Here is a 15171-nt window from a genome sequence, read left to right as displayed (position 1 = left end):
AGAGCTGGGCGGCCATCTGCGCCCTCTGCGAGTAGTGGCGGCGCCACCACCGGCGGCCTTAGGCAAGATTAAATTAGATTGCATTAGATTAGATTACATTAGATTCTATTGTATTAAATTGGACTGCATTGGATTGGATTTGATTGGAATGGATTTGGTTTGGTTTTGTGGGGTTTAACGTCCCAAAGCGACTAAGGCTATGAGAGACGCCGTAGTGAAGGGCTCCGGAAATTTCGACCACCTGGGGTTCTTTAACGTGCACTGACATCGCACAGTACACGGGCCTCTAGAATTTCTCCCCCAAAGAAATTCTAGCCGCCGCGGCCGGGATCGAACCCGCGTCTTTTGGGTCAGCAGCCGAGCACCATAGCCACTGAGCCACCACGGCGGCTGGAATGGATTTGATTGGATTGGTTTTGATTGGATTGGAATGGATTATATCAGATTAGATTAGATTAGATTAGATTAGATTAGATTAGATTAGATTAGATTAGATTAGGCCGCCGCGGGGGCTCAGTGGTTATAGTGCTCGGCTGGTGATCCGAAAGACGCGGGTTCGATACCGGCCGCGGCGGTTGAATTTCTTTGGAGGAGAAATTCTAGAGGCCCGTGTACTGTGCGATGTCAGTGCACGTTAAAGGGACACTGAGGAGAGCACTATTAATATTTTTTTTTATAGTAAAATCCGATAGTTCGGCATGTCATGGCTTTGTTGCCACTTGGCCGGCAGCGAAAGATGCATTTATTTCTAAGAAATTTGGATTCGAAGTTGAAAAAGTTTTTCCCGCCGCTCTGATTCAAACTTGGGATTCGTCTATGACGACAAGGGACTAAGAGACGTGAAACATGACGTGCACATGACGTAACGCAGACTCCGTGATTTCTGACTGCCAGCAGTGCGGCCTAGCAGCAGCCGAAAAGAAAGCTACCGCCGGCCGCACGTTGAAGGCATCTATCGGCTATTGCGGCCGTCGCAACAGTCGCTTCGATTACGTTTGCACTGGCGTTTTGCCAGCGTTACGATGGATCTCGTTCTCGAAGTCGTCAACGAAGTTCTCGCAAATAGACACCTTTAGCATACCGTGTACCTTGTTACCGCTAGCGGAATACCGGGAGCCCGCCTACCGCCGGAAAACAGGCGCCGATTTGTCCCGATGCTGCAGGAGCGTGCGTAGCAGCCCGGCACGTGGCGCCATCTGGCGACGTCAAGGAGATTTGCGCATGCATTGGCTGCGCCTCAGTGATTTGTGCTTCTCGTGTCCTAGCGTTGCTAGAACCATTGGTTCCAGCAACACTGTTTTGTTATATGACGTCATGACGCTTGTACTTGCGAGTTTGGCCTGTGGCGGCGATACCTGTATTTTGGTTCTTGCTCTTTTCTACGTTACAAGAGCTTTGTTGTCAGTATGAGTGGCGTTTTTGTAATCAGGAGCTGGTATTCTGTCGATACAAGCCAACTTGAATTTCTCCTCAGTGTCCCTTTAAAGAACCCCAGGTGGTCGAAATTTGCGGAGCCCTCCACTACGGCGTCTCTCATAGCCTTAGTCGCTTTGGGACGTTAAACCCCAGAAACCAAGCCAAACCATTATATTAGATGAGATTAAATTAGATTAGATTAGATTAGATTACATTAGATTGGATTGGATTGGATTGGACTGTATAACCGATGCATCACCACAAATCTAACCAAAAGCACCACCACCAGCTACACTACCAGCTCAACCATGGCGTAGGTACGGATATTGCTTTCGCAATTACCGGGATTACCCAAGCTAAGCCACAGCGAATTTTTTTCGTTTCACTATGAGAAAGGTGACTGTAGCATTCCAGTGGAAGCAGCGGCCAAAACTGTCCTGTGCAGGGCACAGGCTCACAGGAGCGAACAGGACGGTGTCTTATGACAGCGCCCTAAGCCCCGGTATACACCTACCACAACGTGAACCCCCGGTTTACACCTACCTTAAAGTGAACAAGGGAAGAAAAAGCCTCGGAGTGCTTGCCAACATTTCTTCGTCTGGGGAAGACAAGTCCTCCTGTCGAAACGATGGCAAGCACCCCAAGAATTTCACCTCTCCTGTTCACTTTGTGATTACCGAGAACCATCTGCCCAGCCTCTCTCGATCATGGACTGGTACACACCTGGCAATCGAACCGGCTTTTACTGAGTCACAAATATCGTTACAGCAGCCGCTGCTCGCACTTAAGCCAGATGTCTCCACAACCCCGTCCCCTCCCAAAGAAAGAGAGCGAAGGACTCACTGGAGCGCCTTGTACACATGTTGTACACGGAGCGCCCTTTGCGGACTCTCGTGGATGACCTGTGCCACCAGCTGCACCAGTTTTCCCGGAGGCCTGCGAACTTCGGTGCCAGCAGGGAGCACCTCGGCCAGGGGACCCGGAGGGAGTTTGGGCACCGTGCACTTGTCTTCGGGGCTCGCCATGTTGCGGGAGCTTCTGGAACGCTTGCCGGGCGCTGAAGAAGCTGCCCGACCACGCCATGTGATTCCACGGTTAGAGTTCACTTCGAGGCTTAGCGGAAGTGTTTCCTTACACGCGAAAAGCAGCCAAGAATTGCGCGTTCAGCTCCTTCCGTCAACCAAGACAGCCCTCCTTAGTTTGTCAGTCTGCCCAATTCCGTGGCCGGACTTAAGTGGGGCGGAGGGCGCCCATCACAAATTCGGCCCTGTCTACACAAGGAGAGACGTGACACATTGCGGCCATTCAAATGCCATGCAAAGGGTACGCTGTGAACAGTAAGTTGAAAGGGGGTAAGCTGTCCTTCACCGAACTACCTTTTATAAAAGAGTGCCCGCTTGTAGACAGCTTACCACCGTGTACTCTCCCATAGGTGTACTCGTGTTTAAAGTCTATGCGCCATTTCCATAAACGCCACAACTTTCTAAAGTAACGAGAGTACCATGCAAAACCCAATGTACAACAAGAGCCGCGTAAACTTGTAACCAGTCAGCTTGTAATAAGCGATCTGAAGTTCGAAATAGAAAGTTTAGGCTGTAATTTTTTTTCTTACTTAATAGATAATAGGCGTAGACCTCGGTCTGAGGAGCTCATGATTTTAGAACGCCGTTATTTGCTAGACAAACTCGACATGTCGATCGACCCTAATTTTTTAGCTCTACATTCGCTAAAACAGACAACTTCTCGTTCTTTCGACCCACAGTAGAAAATGGAATGAGATAGCTAAGGCACTTTCCCGTGAGGTCTAACCAGATCGCAATCTTATTGCCTTACAGAGCGTAAGCTCTACATCACGACTAAAGCTGCAAAAGCCATTTCGCCGCTGATGCCTTGACGTTGAATAAATAAGCAGTGAAAATAAATTTTGCCGCGACTCGGATTCGAACCCGCGCGGCGAGAGCAAAACAGCTGCGGTGCCCACTGTGCGAGAACAAGGTGCTATCACAGCTTTCTTTTGTTGCGAAAGCAACACTACTCGAGCTCGCCTCGTCGCGTGTGCTCGTGGCGGTGTGGCTACCAAACGACCTCTAGGGTTTGTTGCCTAGCAACCGCTTCAGCTGGGCCCCAGCAGATGCGCGAGAGGTTGCCCGGGAAGAGCAACATGGGTCGCAAAATCCTGACGGGTGGCTGGGATAGAAAGCGCCACCTGCCAGTGCAGGGGCACATCCTTTAACTGCTGTGTCACTGCGCTGGTCGTGGTATGTGAGGACTCGCCGCCATCTATGGATCTTAAGTAGGAATTACCAAATGAGCATACACGGACATTAACCGACTAAAGATACCATGCCACACCCCTAAGGCGGAGTTTTAGTGCTCCCTTCAATTTTGGCAGCGTTGGCTGCGGTGATGAACTTGCCCGCGCGTGAGTCCAGACGATCTGAGCGCCCGATTTTAGTTCGCGTGGCTACCACGGCGAGGCGCATGGCGCTGAACATTCTCAAATACCGCTAGTAGTTGTGAACGTTGGGCACACAGCACAGATTTTCAGTTGTCCGTCATAATCAGTCGAAGGGAGCGGAGAAACTATTGCACAGGCCTTTGCAGCGCATTTGAAACAGCACGTGCTAACTATCGCCGTACTCACGCAGAATGTGGCCTACAGATGGCGCCAGTTGTTGTTGACCGCTACACTTTCTAAAGTACAGGGTCGGTCAAAAGTTTCAGGCCACAGGGTCTGCTTATGAGCCGCTTCGCGGCTCATTTACGTCACCGTCGAAGTCCATTGGAGCAGGAAAAGCATCAACCTCGTCTCACAGAACATTGTTAGAGTATTATTGGTGTTAAGGGCCCGATATATGCCGCTTGAAGACAGCGCCTGTGGGCTGCACAAAGCATCCAAGTCATGCGGCAAAGCCACACAGCGAGACCAGCTTTCGAAGGCTTTCACTCGGTATATTTATGTATATAACCAGCGTCAAAGGAAAAATATGTGGGAATGAGACTGCGGATGGTAATCGCTCGGTTATTTCCCCGTCCGAGTTGCGCGGTATAGCGTCTGCTGCAAGCATAAGTAAGGCTTTGCCGCATGACTTAGACGCTTTCTGCTGCAACTTGGCAGGCCTACGCCAAACTCTAGGTAGTTATAATACAGTAACTCTAGTGAGCACGAAAGCTGTGTTATAAAGTGGTGCATGTCTCTCTCACCGCGGCGTCGCTTCCCGGCGTCCGAGTCGCCGTGAGCGCGGGAGGTGTAGCTGGGCAGGGACGACTCCCTGTCCCTGGACGAGATTACTGTAGAGAGGTCTGGCAGGATATTGTCCACATAGTGTTGGGCCAGCTCGTCCATCATCGCCTCGTTGAACTGCATGTAGGACACAGGCGAGGATAAGAGACTAAGACTAGAGGTTCTGACTTGCAGCCTAGGTTACTTACATGCAGCCATGAACAATAATTCTATCGTCACAAAAGGCCGAGACGGGAAGGGCTCGGCCAAGCGGCTTAGGCTGGCGGAGGATTTCGTGAACGAGGCAGAAGCACAACCAGCGCTGCATCGGTGGCGGACGGCGTTAGTTTCAAACCAACACCCGTTGATTCTAGGAACGGCGCGCCGTACCCTCCCATAATAAGCCCGCCGGAGATGAGAAGAGTGGGCGTGAGCGATTTCAGACCTTTGCTGCGATATGAGCCGCGAATTTTTTTCCGCCTTCTCGAGGATTCAGGTTGTCGTTAAGGGAGTTGCTCCCTTAAGGAGGGCTGTTGCAAAAATTTCTTTCCATAACGTTTTGCCTGTAATGTCTATAGCCTTTCTGTAGAAAAATCCTATAGAGCAGTCTATAGGGAAATCAAACCTACGGACGGTCCATAAAAGATCTGTATATATATGGCCATGCACTTTGGGTAGAATTTTTTTATACAGTGCCTATACACCACGAATAAACAAAAATATATAACTATAGGAAGGCAATAGTGTATATAAGATGTCAATAGACAGTCTATAGACCATTTTTTGTGTGGGGACTAGCCGATGAGCGCTTTTTTGCCGCGAGAATGAAGACTGTGGAGAGGTATCAGAGAAATTCGCAAGCGTATCAGGACCGATGTCGATATTCTACACGTATAACAGCGACCATGAGCGAGGAGTAAACCGATGCCCGCCACAACATCAGCGGATCGTTTCCTGAGCGTTCAGCAAATACCACGAAGCGCCTTCTGTAGGGCTGCTTGGTTTCACATCGTCGGTTCTGGCAGCGCTGTGATTGTCCGCACATCTATCAGTCCTTGCTTTGCGCGCTGCCCGAACCAGCAAACACCGAAAGCCCAGCATTTTTCGCTGAATGTCAATCAAATAAACTTGCCTTTCTTTGGTCGCTCATTCAGAAACAAGGGCAAATCGGAAGCACAATGAACGGGAACAGCCACTGCGAGCTTCAGGGTAACATTTTCTGCAGGGGGCTACACTGCACCCCGTGAGAAGGCAGGCTGACGAGTCGACCGGATAGAAAGTTGTCATTAAGAAGCTTTGTACCCTTACGAGGATGGTCTAGACAGTGTCTATAAACTTCTTGTAGACGCTACTGCCACGCTATCATGATCATCATCACTACGCCCTCTGCAGGAAAAGGCCTATCTCATGTCTCTCCAATTAACCCTGTCCTTTGCCAGCTGCCGCCAACCTATCCCCGCAGACTTCTCACTGCCCACCTAGCTTTCTGCCTGCCAGTGCACGCATCCCCAAGCCCATTTCTTCCTCTTCGATTTCGACTAGGATGTCATTGACCCGTGTTTGTTCTCTCACCTACTCCGCCCGCTTCCGATCTCTTAATGTTACAGCCATCATTTTTCTTTTTATAGCTGGCTGCGTTGTCCTGAACTAAGCTAAACCATTTTCGGTAGCCACCACATTTCTTTCCCATGAGTGAGTACCGGTAAGATACAACCGTTTTACGCTTTTCTCTCGAAAGATAATGGTAAAGTGCCATTCATAATCTGAGACAACCTGCCACATGCCGCCACCACGGTTGATCAGTGGTTATGTCGGCTGCTGACCCGAAAGCGCGGGCTCGATCCCGGCCGCGGCGGTCGAATTTCGATTTAGGCGAATTGCTAGGAACCGTGCCACTACGCTCAGTAAGGCATTTGTTTGTTGCCCGCTGCTGTAAGCACTGCATTATGAAAATCACAAGGAGCCAGCGAGCTCATTTGTTTCCCCGACCACTACGAGAGGACTTTTTTTTCTGGTAAATGACGCGGCAGTGCTTTTTGTATATGTCGTCAATAATAACCGCCGCATTTATTTGCATGAAGGTCAATAAAAATGCTATCCCCTCGGGCTTGAGCCTAATTGATCTCTTGGACTGGAGAGCAGTGCAGTGTTATACCTGCGTTGACGTCATGCAGATTTGGTACGGTGTTGGTCATTCACGGCGGGCGGGCGCGATTCCCATACACACGCACGCAATCACACACGCACGCAATCACACACACACACACGCGCACACACACACACACACACACACACACACGCACGCACACGCACGCACGCACACGCACACACACACGCACACACACACATACAATCACACACACACACACGCACGCACACACACACACACACACACACGCACACAATCACACACACACGCGCGCACACACACACAATCACACACACACACACAATCACACACACACGCGCACACACACACACGCACACACACAATCACACACACACAATCACACACACACACACACAATCACACGCACACACACAATCACACACACACACACACACACTCTTCTCTACCGCAAGGACCGGCGAATATTTTGTGAGTGTTCGGACAAGTCATCTCCGTCGCTGTGTCCAGTACTCGACGGCCTCCGGCGAAAGCTACAACGTCAAGAATGCGCAGCTCACCGGGTCTGCTTCCGCTCGTGCAATGTGGCTCATTGTGCACCCTAAGCGTTCTAAACGTCTCCAAGGTTCGAGGAACTCACGTTCTCACTAGTTCCCACCTTAGGAACTCCCAAAAGTATTAGAGGGCCCCACTACACGTCTTAGGTGCCCCAGAGCGGCGCATTTTCGACAAAGGCTACACATATGGTAATGCAGCCGGACGCGAGATCGAGGAATGCCGTGTCCGGCTCATCACCTCTGCCGGCAGCTCCTCCTCGTTGGCGGCGTCGTCGACCTCCTTCGCGGCCCCCGGCGGTGGTGGCTGAGCCTCGGCCGAGGGGCCTGGATCCTCTCTCCTCGCCCTCCTGGGGGCGCGACCCCGGCCACGACGCGGTCGTTCCTCGACGGATTCATCAGCGTCCACAATGGCTTCTTGCCTGCAGGCCCTCTCTGGACGTTCTGCGTTAATTGGTGGGATAGCAGGTGTTGGTTTGCTGGACACTTCACCCTGCATGTATTACACTATAAACACGAATACGCCTAGATGGGAGTGAAAGGGAAGTATGCTGTCCTCTAGGTGGCGCTAAAGGACATCATACTGCGTTTTTACTCCTTTCTGTCTTCAGCGCAGTTTTGATCATTCATCTGTACATCTATTTCGCCATTTACCATTTCGAAAGGCGTGACTTGAATGAAAATGACGAAAAAGCCCATCTCGTTATATACGATTTTCTGTTCTAACGAATAAAAAAAAATAATGGGTAGGAAGGAATCTCGTCGCTGTTTCGAATGGCTCAATAAAATTAAAGGAGCCATTGTCCTTTATAATATCAAACGGCTGTAAATTACAGCTCAATTTTGGGGATTACAAAAGAGAAGAATATCGCGTGAATTTCTCTCGGGCAGTTTTTCTATTTTTTCTATTTATACTGTGTCGAGAGATTGGGTTTTGCTAAGTGCGATCTACAACAATTAACAGCAGCCGGAACAGTTCTGGTTTCATCATAACCTTCATAAAGAGGCGTGGTAATGGGATGAGATGAGAGGACTTCTTCTGGATTTTAAAGGGTTTTTACTTTTTCCCACTCGATCGTCACTTTACAGAGCACCGGTGTATCCCACTGCAAACAAAAAGCAAAAACCATGCGTTCAGCAACGAATGAAGCAAGGAGAACGCAGTCAACGCCAGAGCAACACACCAAGCAAAAATTCAGGGGGCACTTTGGCTCTCTAAAATGCTTCAAGGCGAAAGCGTTTCCAGGCGCACTGTTTGTTTTTATTTGCTTTTTATTTTTTATATATTTTTATTTTTCGTCCTTTTCTTGTTTTTCTTGTTTATTTTTATTTCCACAACTTATTTTATTTTGTTTTTATTTTTTTCCTTATTTCCCTATTTTTATTTTCCATTTCTTGGCTTTATTCCTTTTATTTTATTTATGAAACCTATGCATTCACTAGATGCGCCTTTATTCATGCTGGAACCTTGAGCCATCGTGGCGGAGTGGTAGCGTCTCCTCTTCAACTGCCCTGGTTCGATTCCCACCCTCCGCGCAGTTTCTTTTTAAGCAGTGACGCCGAAAGGCGGACAAATCTGCCGACGCGTTTGTTGACATGGCTGCCGACGCGTCTGTCGGCATTCCTGCCGACGCGTCTGCTAACGACAGTATGAGGCATTAAAGGCTTTCGCCTTAATAAACGCCACGCCACAGACAACGCCACAAAATACAACGCAGTAGCAAACATCACCACAATGTGTCACGCCGCGCCCTGTACATGAGGAAACCTGCGCCGAAGCTTCCTTTCCGTGCTGAAACAGGTTCGTGCTCTATATCCAAGCCAAGATGGACGTTTGGAACACCCCGAGACAAGGAACTCAACGAATAAGACCCGTGTACTTTAGTCGCTTGCTCCTTTTCTTGGTGATCCGATAGGCTCATATAAGCAGCTTTAAGCAGTCCAGTGCAGCGACGCGTACGCCGTGTTGACAGCGCTGATTCCTCAATATACTTCTCACCATCATGAAGCGCAACAAAGCGTTATTTATTTATTTATTTATTTATTTATTTATTTATTTATTTATTTGTGATACCCTCAGGGTACAAAGTACATTTCAGAGGGGAAGGGCAGTTGATAACAAGAAAAATAAACAAAGCACAATTCATACAAAACTATGGAACAACTGAGGCAGGATAAAAAGAAGTGAGCAAAATTAACATGGAAGAGATTAATAAAATAGTTTAAGAACAATACTAATATGTGGAGAACACAACACTACAATAAAATACAAAAGCGATCATTATGTAATCAGAGTGGCAAGTATTATTCTAAATTGAGTTGAATCAGTGATGCTAGTTAATGATGCGGGTAGGGAATTCCATTCTTTAGAGGTTAGCGGAAAATATGATTGCGCACATGTCACTGTGTTACAATGAGGCACTGTGACCTTGTGTTGATGATCACGACGGTGAGAAATGAACGGTGCTGGTTGAATCCATCGAGAGCGAAGTTGAAAATTGGAGTAGAAAATCTTATGGAATAGGCAGATGCGGAAGTGCTTACGGCGGGTAGCTAGGGGCAGGAGGTTTAAAGACCTTTTCATTTGGGTGACGCTAGATGTACGATGGTAATTGCCTAAAAAGAATCTTGTTGCACGATTCTGGACAGTTTCCAGAACCTGTGTCAGTGAGACCTGTCCAGGGTCCCATATGGATGAAGCGTATTCCATTTGCGGTCGTACGTAGGTCCTCTATAATAATCATTTCAACGAAGATGGAGCAAGTGTAAAATTTCTTCGAAGATAACCAAACGTTTTGTTTGCTTTAGATGCTAAATGTTCTATATGAAGTTTCCAGGACAGGGTGTTAGTTATATGTATGCCAAGATACCGGTACGATCTTACGCTTTCAAGGGGATGACTGTGAAGAAAATAAGGAGGACAAGTAGTATTTGAACGTAAAACTCTCATAGATTTGCATTTTTTAATATTTAGTTCCACATTCCAATTATGACACCAGTCTAGTATGTTATTAAGACCGACCTGGAGAGAGCGAATATCGGAATCGTTACTTATTTTACGGTAAATCACGCAGTCGTCGGCAAACAAACAAATCCTAGAGTTAACAGTATCAGGCAGATCATTAATATAAATCAGGAACAGTAAAGGGCGACGATGTTAGGGCGATGTTAGGGCGACGACACCTGCAATTACACAGGAGGCTAAAGAACCGCTTTAGCAGTATCGCTCGAATCTTCGCTTCAGATTCTTCATCCTGTCCTTTCAGTGGGTGACTGTCGACATCTTTTTCGATAATGCACTTCGAAGGCGTCGTCGATATCTTCCCCACAAGGTGGCTCATATATGATAACCTTGCATTATCATAGAAGAACTTGTTGTTGGGCTAGTTGGTAGTTATTCATAATTAAATTCAAAGGCGCCAAACCATACGCACACACACACACAGGAGAAGAAAGACGAGACAGAGCGCCACTCACAACTGATTTAATGTGCAGAAAAACACGTACATATATGTCACTGTCGGCGCATGCGCAAGGCAGACATTCAGCTTCATGAAGATAAGCAGCGATCAAAAAACGCTTTTTCAGCCTTATACAGGTTTATCGACGTTTCACTGACGCACAAGTTGCCCCTCTTTTCGATATGGAATGCTTCTATCAGTTCCCTGGCTTTTGTCACACTACTCTTTGCCAAAATCCGCACATCAGAAAAGCATGGTTCACAAGTACGCGACGGGCAGGTTCTGATGTGCATGGGTAAATGGGGGCCATCTTTATTCTGTTCTACATTTCTTTGGTGTTCTCTGATCCGCTCATTGACACATCGCCCGGTTTGTCCGATGTAGGAACTGCCGCAGGAGAGGGGAACTTCGTACACAACCCCTACCGCACATTTCGTGAACGGTCGCCCATGCCTGGTACCGCAGCCACTTTCTTTTACTTTTTCTTTTCTTTTGGCTATTCGAGAGCAAAGGCTTCCGAGCTTTTGGGGGGCGGTAAAAACGAGTGGCACCCCATGCCTACTCGCAACCTTCTTCAGGTTGTGGGCCAACTTGTGCACATACGGCACAGCCACCGGTCCCACCTCTTCTCGAGGGACCTCCTCCCCTACTCCTGCTACCTTCTTCTTCAACTTCCGTAGGAGGCTTTCGGCAACCTGTGTCACGACCGAACCAGGGAACCCAGCTGAAGCCAGCCTAACCAATTGATTATCAAAACTCTGTCGCATCTTGTGAACACATGACTTCCCTAGAGCAGACTCAAGGCAAAGTGAAGCAATTCCTCTTTTAACTAGTTTTGAATGCGAAGAGTCGAATGGCAGAAGCCCCTTCTTTGCACGTGGAGCATATGCCCAACACACCTGATCCATACAGAACTCAATGTTTAAATCTAAAAACTGTAAAAGATTGTTTTCAGGCAGTTCATAAGTAAAATCCAAGCCTTTTCCATGTTGTCTAAAAAGGGATAAAACACTGTTTACTGTACCAGCGAAGCTAGAGCTGCCGTCCTTAGTTAAACAATCAAGAAATCGTCAATGTATCTAAAAACTTTAAAAACATGGTTAGTTATCAGTGGCACTACAAAGCTCGTTTTGACCCACGAACGACGGTGAAGCCTACAGGGGTAACAAAATACTAAGTGGCGAGGCGTTGGAAAAGTGTTTTAGGGCCTCTTAAGAAAGTCTGTGTCGAGCACAAGACAGCACACCATGCCCCACAAGGACGCTTCAAGTACGCTTCACACCACACCATAGGCAGCCGTACCGTAATGATCTCCTACCGAGCGGGACACACTGGAAGCGAACCCGGGTCCTCTCCTCGCTCATTTTAGTGCTCCGTCTCTGTCGCATCGCATCACAGTTCAAGTAGCACGCCAGCCGAGCCTGCAATGTCCGCCGCAGTTTTCAATTCAGGCTTCAGAAGGCGGCATTTCTCACCTATTGGAATGGTTATAAAATCTCGGGAGCGTTGCCAAATCCACTCTTCGGCGTAAAGCGAGGTTGAGCTCCGGAGTATATAAATCGATTAATCGGCGCCGTGGTGTTCTAACAGGGTGACGACGACACACTGTGCCAAAATGAAACGGGTTAAAGAAATACTGCAAGGAAAAAATTGGTTATTTAGTATCAGTTAGGGAAGTTTCTCTCGAGAAAGCACCGTAGGCAACAAGTCGCGCTACACTGGAGATCTTCATTAATTGCTACCAGAGGGGGCCCTACATCGTGAGCAACCATTCCAGCAGGCTGTGTTTTTTGCGTGTAGTGTTTATTAAATTGAGGCTGCCGCTGCAGATACCGAGCTTTGAAACTATTGCTAATCCGCGAAGGCACAAAAGCCTCCCATGTGTCGCCAGCTACCATGGGTGGTCCTCACCTCATATTGTACCTTTATCACCAAGGCCGCAGGTGATTTTGCATGATTGTCGGCTGGGGCATTCCTGATACGGTAACGATTCTTCATTGATGCCAGCGCCTCCATTCCACCACGATTTCTTTTCGTCGTAAGTTCTTTTCGGAAACTGAGTGTCACAAGATTGTTCCTGTCATCTCTTTGACCCTGGCTACTAGACCAACGACCGAGGTATCGTTCGGCTGCAGCGCAAAAGTTTGTGATATCTTTTTTTTTGTTCCTTCAATCCATGGTTTCCTGCATCATTTTACGCTTTCATGACTCCACTTTGCGGCACCTATTTTTTTACCTTACTCTCCATCAAAGGACACTCACTTACTCCTCAGTCACAGTATGCCACTCCTGATTCTCGGCCGATGCCCCATTGATAGCACATGACCTGTGATTTTCCAGCGAAAGAACGGCTTGCTTCTATTTTGACAGACATGCGAAAAGATGTAGCTTTCAACAATGGGTCCGATGATATGAGAAAGGATGACGACCACTGACCAAAGCGTGGAGGCATTGAACCCTTGTGCATAGACTGCGCACATGGAGCCTTTTTGGCAGCCGCGAAAAACTACCATAGCCGGGCAGGGGCTGCGTCACAAGAGAGGTGTCTATGTGGAGAAATCACCCGTCAAGGACAGGCGCTGAACGCTAAAATTAATCGCAGGAATTTCGAATTCGAGTACATATTATTACTAACAAGCGCTATGAAATTCCCGAAAATATAGTCCGCAAGGCTGGATCCTCAGAATATGGGCAGTCTTTTTTTTGTAGCGAAACCTACACTGGTCACGAACTAGCGAATTCGCTGTAGCAGTGCTCTACAGCAGTTCCTCTAGGCCCGTGCGAAGGCACTCCATAGAGCGTGCGGCACCGAGCCGGACGCGGTATGGGTGGACGCTGCCTGCACGGGTGATGAAGCGACAGCAGCTGTGGTGGACTCCTCTTTATCCGCCCACCTCACACTACCTCTCCCTCCAGACACGTCTCCAGAGGCTGCAGAGGAAGCCGGCATTGCCCTTGCTATCACCCGCACGGAAGCCCGGTACATTTTAAGTGATTCTAAAACTGCGATTCTAAATTTTGCTCGAGGCCGAGTCCATGTCCCTGCTTTTAGCATACTGGACTCGCCCGATGCACCCCCGCCCCGCCAAGTGGAACTGATATGGGTGCCCGCGCACTCCGGGAATCCCGGAAACGAGACCGCCAACCTATTATCCCAATGTTCCTTAAACCGGGCTCAGGTGGCCTCGGAACGGGGATTCACGAAGGAGCGCATGCACTCATTCAGCGAGCTGACGCAAGCCTACAGAGCCTCACGCCAGCTCTACCCCCCGCCCCACTCCTCCCTATCTAATAAATAAGCAACACTCTCGCGCAGAATGCAGACACTCTCTCCCTTCACCCCTTACCCTAGCCCACTATCATCCCTCCTTCCTCACTCCGGCATGCGCGCTATGCCCAGAACCCTTGGCTTCTTCCCTCCACATCCTTTCCCTCTGCCCGGCGGACCCTCCCCCGCGGGGCCTAGGGAACCTCAAGACCTGGGAGGACTGGGAGACCCTGCTGCGCTCGGAGGACCCGGCCGTGCACACCATCGCCACCGGCTGGGCTGCCAGTGTTATGGACCTTAGGAACATAAACACTTGAGTGCAGTGGGGTCGTGCGGGGACCCTGGGGCGTGCCCCGATTTCCTCTTTAATTAAAGTTTCTCTCTCTCTCTCTCTCTCTCTCTCGGAACGCGACCGCTCGCGAATGCGCCGGGAAGTACGGGTGTCCCCCGCCCCGAGTGTATTTTTGTGTACAGGAAAGCATGTTCTACCTCGCACGTGCGGGCACGACTGGGTGTTTGCACTTGCTTTTCTTTTATGTTTTTTTTTTGCGAGGAAGCGAATGTCTTGCCTCGCTTCGTGGAGGCACGCACGAAGCGACGTGCCAGCACGCACAGACGTGCTGCCACGTCTGTGCGTGTGTGTTTGTTTTTAAGGCAAAAGCCTTTAATGCCTCATATTGTCGTTAGCAGACGCGTCGGCAGCCGTGTCGACAGACGCGTCGGCAGGAATATCGACAGACGCGTCGGCAGAAGTGTCGACAGACGCGTCGGCAGCCGTGTCGACAGACGCGTGGGCAGATTCGTCCGCATTTCGGCGTCACTGCTTAAAAGGCTCAAGGTTCCAGCATGAATAAAGGCGCATCTATATAGTGAATGCATGGGCTTCATAAATAAAATAAAAGTAGTAAAGTCATGAAAAGGAAAATAAAAATAAAACTAAGAAAATGAACAGATGTGAAAATAAACATAAAAAATATTAAAATTAAGAAAATGAGCATAAAAATAAATAAAAAAATATGAAAAATAAAGGATATAGAAACAAACAGTGGCCAGGAAACGCTTTCGCCTTGCAGCACTTTAGACAGCGAAAGTGCCCCCTGAATTTTTACTTGTACTTTGTG

The 15171-nt window shown here is 48.6% G+C and overlaps 1 protein-coding gene across 2 annotated transcripts in view; it reads right to left on the bottom strand.

The window, feature by feature from the left end:
* LOC149366282 (uncharacterized) overlaps nt 1–15171 on the bottom strand; it is a 35345-nt gene that overhangs the window by 12625 nt on the left and 7549 nt on the right. Inside the window, exons 1-4 of one of the 2 annotated variants that reach the window (XM_089550011.1) lie at nt 8383–8515; nt 7563–7765; nt 4621–4777; nt 2260–2482 (exon numbers count right to left, since the gene is read on the bottom strand). In XM_089550011.1, coding sequence (XP_089406137.1) covers nt 2260–2482; nt 4621–4765 — 368 coding nt within the window. In that variant the 5' untranslated portion in view covers nt 4766–4777; nt 7563–7765; nt 8383–8515. Of the gene's footprint in view, nt 1–2259; nt 2483–4620; nt 4778–7562; nt 7766–8382; nt 8516–15171 lie in introns of those variants that run through there. The other variant, XM_089550004.1, reaches the window with a different exon arrangement.

The sequence above is a fragment of the Amblyomma mixtum genome, chromosome 1 (assembly GCF_055824585.1).
Source record: "Amblyomma mixtum isolate Tamu chromosome 1, ASM5582458v1, whole genome shotgun sequence".
Lineage (NCBI taxonomy): Eukaryota > Metazoa > Arthropoda > Arachnida > Ixodida > Ixodidae > Amblyomma > Amblyomma mixtum.
The sequence above is the reverse complement of the archived record's forward strand: the minus strand, read 5'-3'. Positions and strand labels throughout refer to the sequence as shown.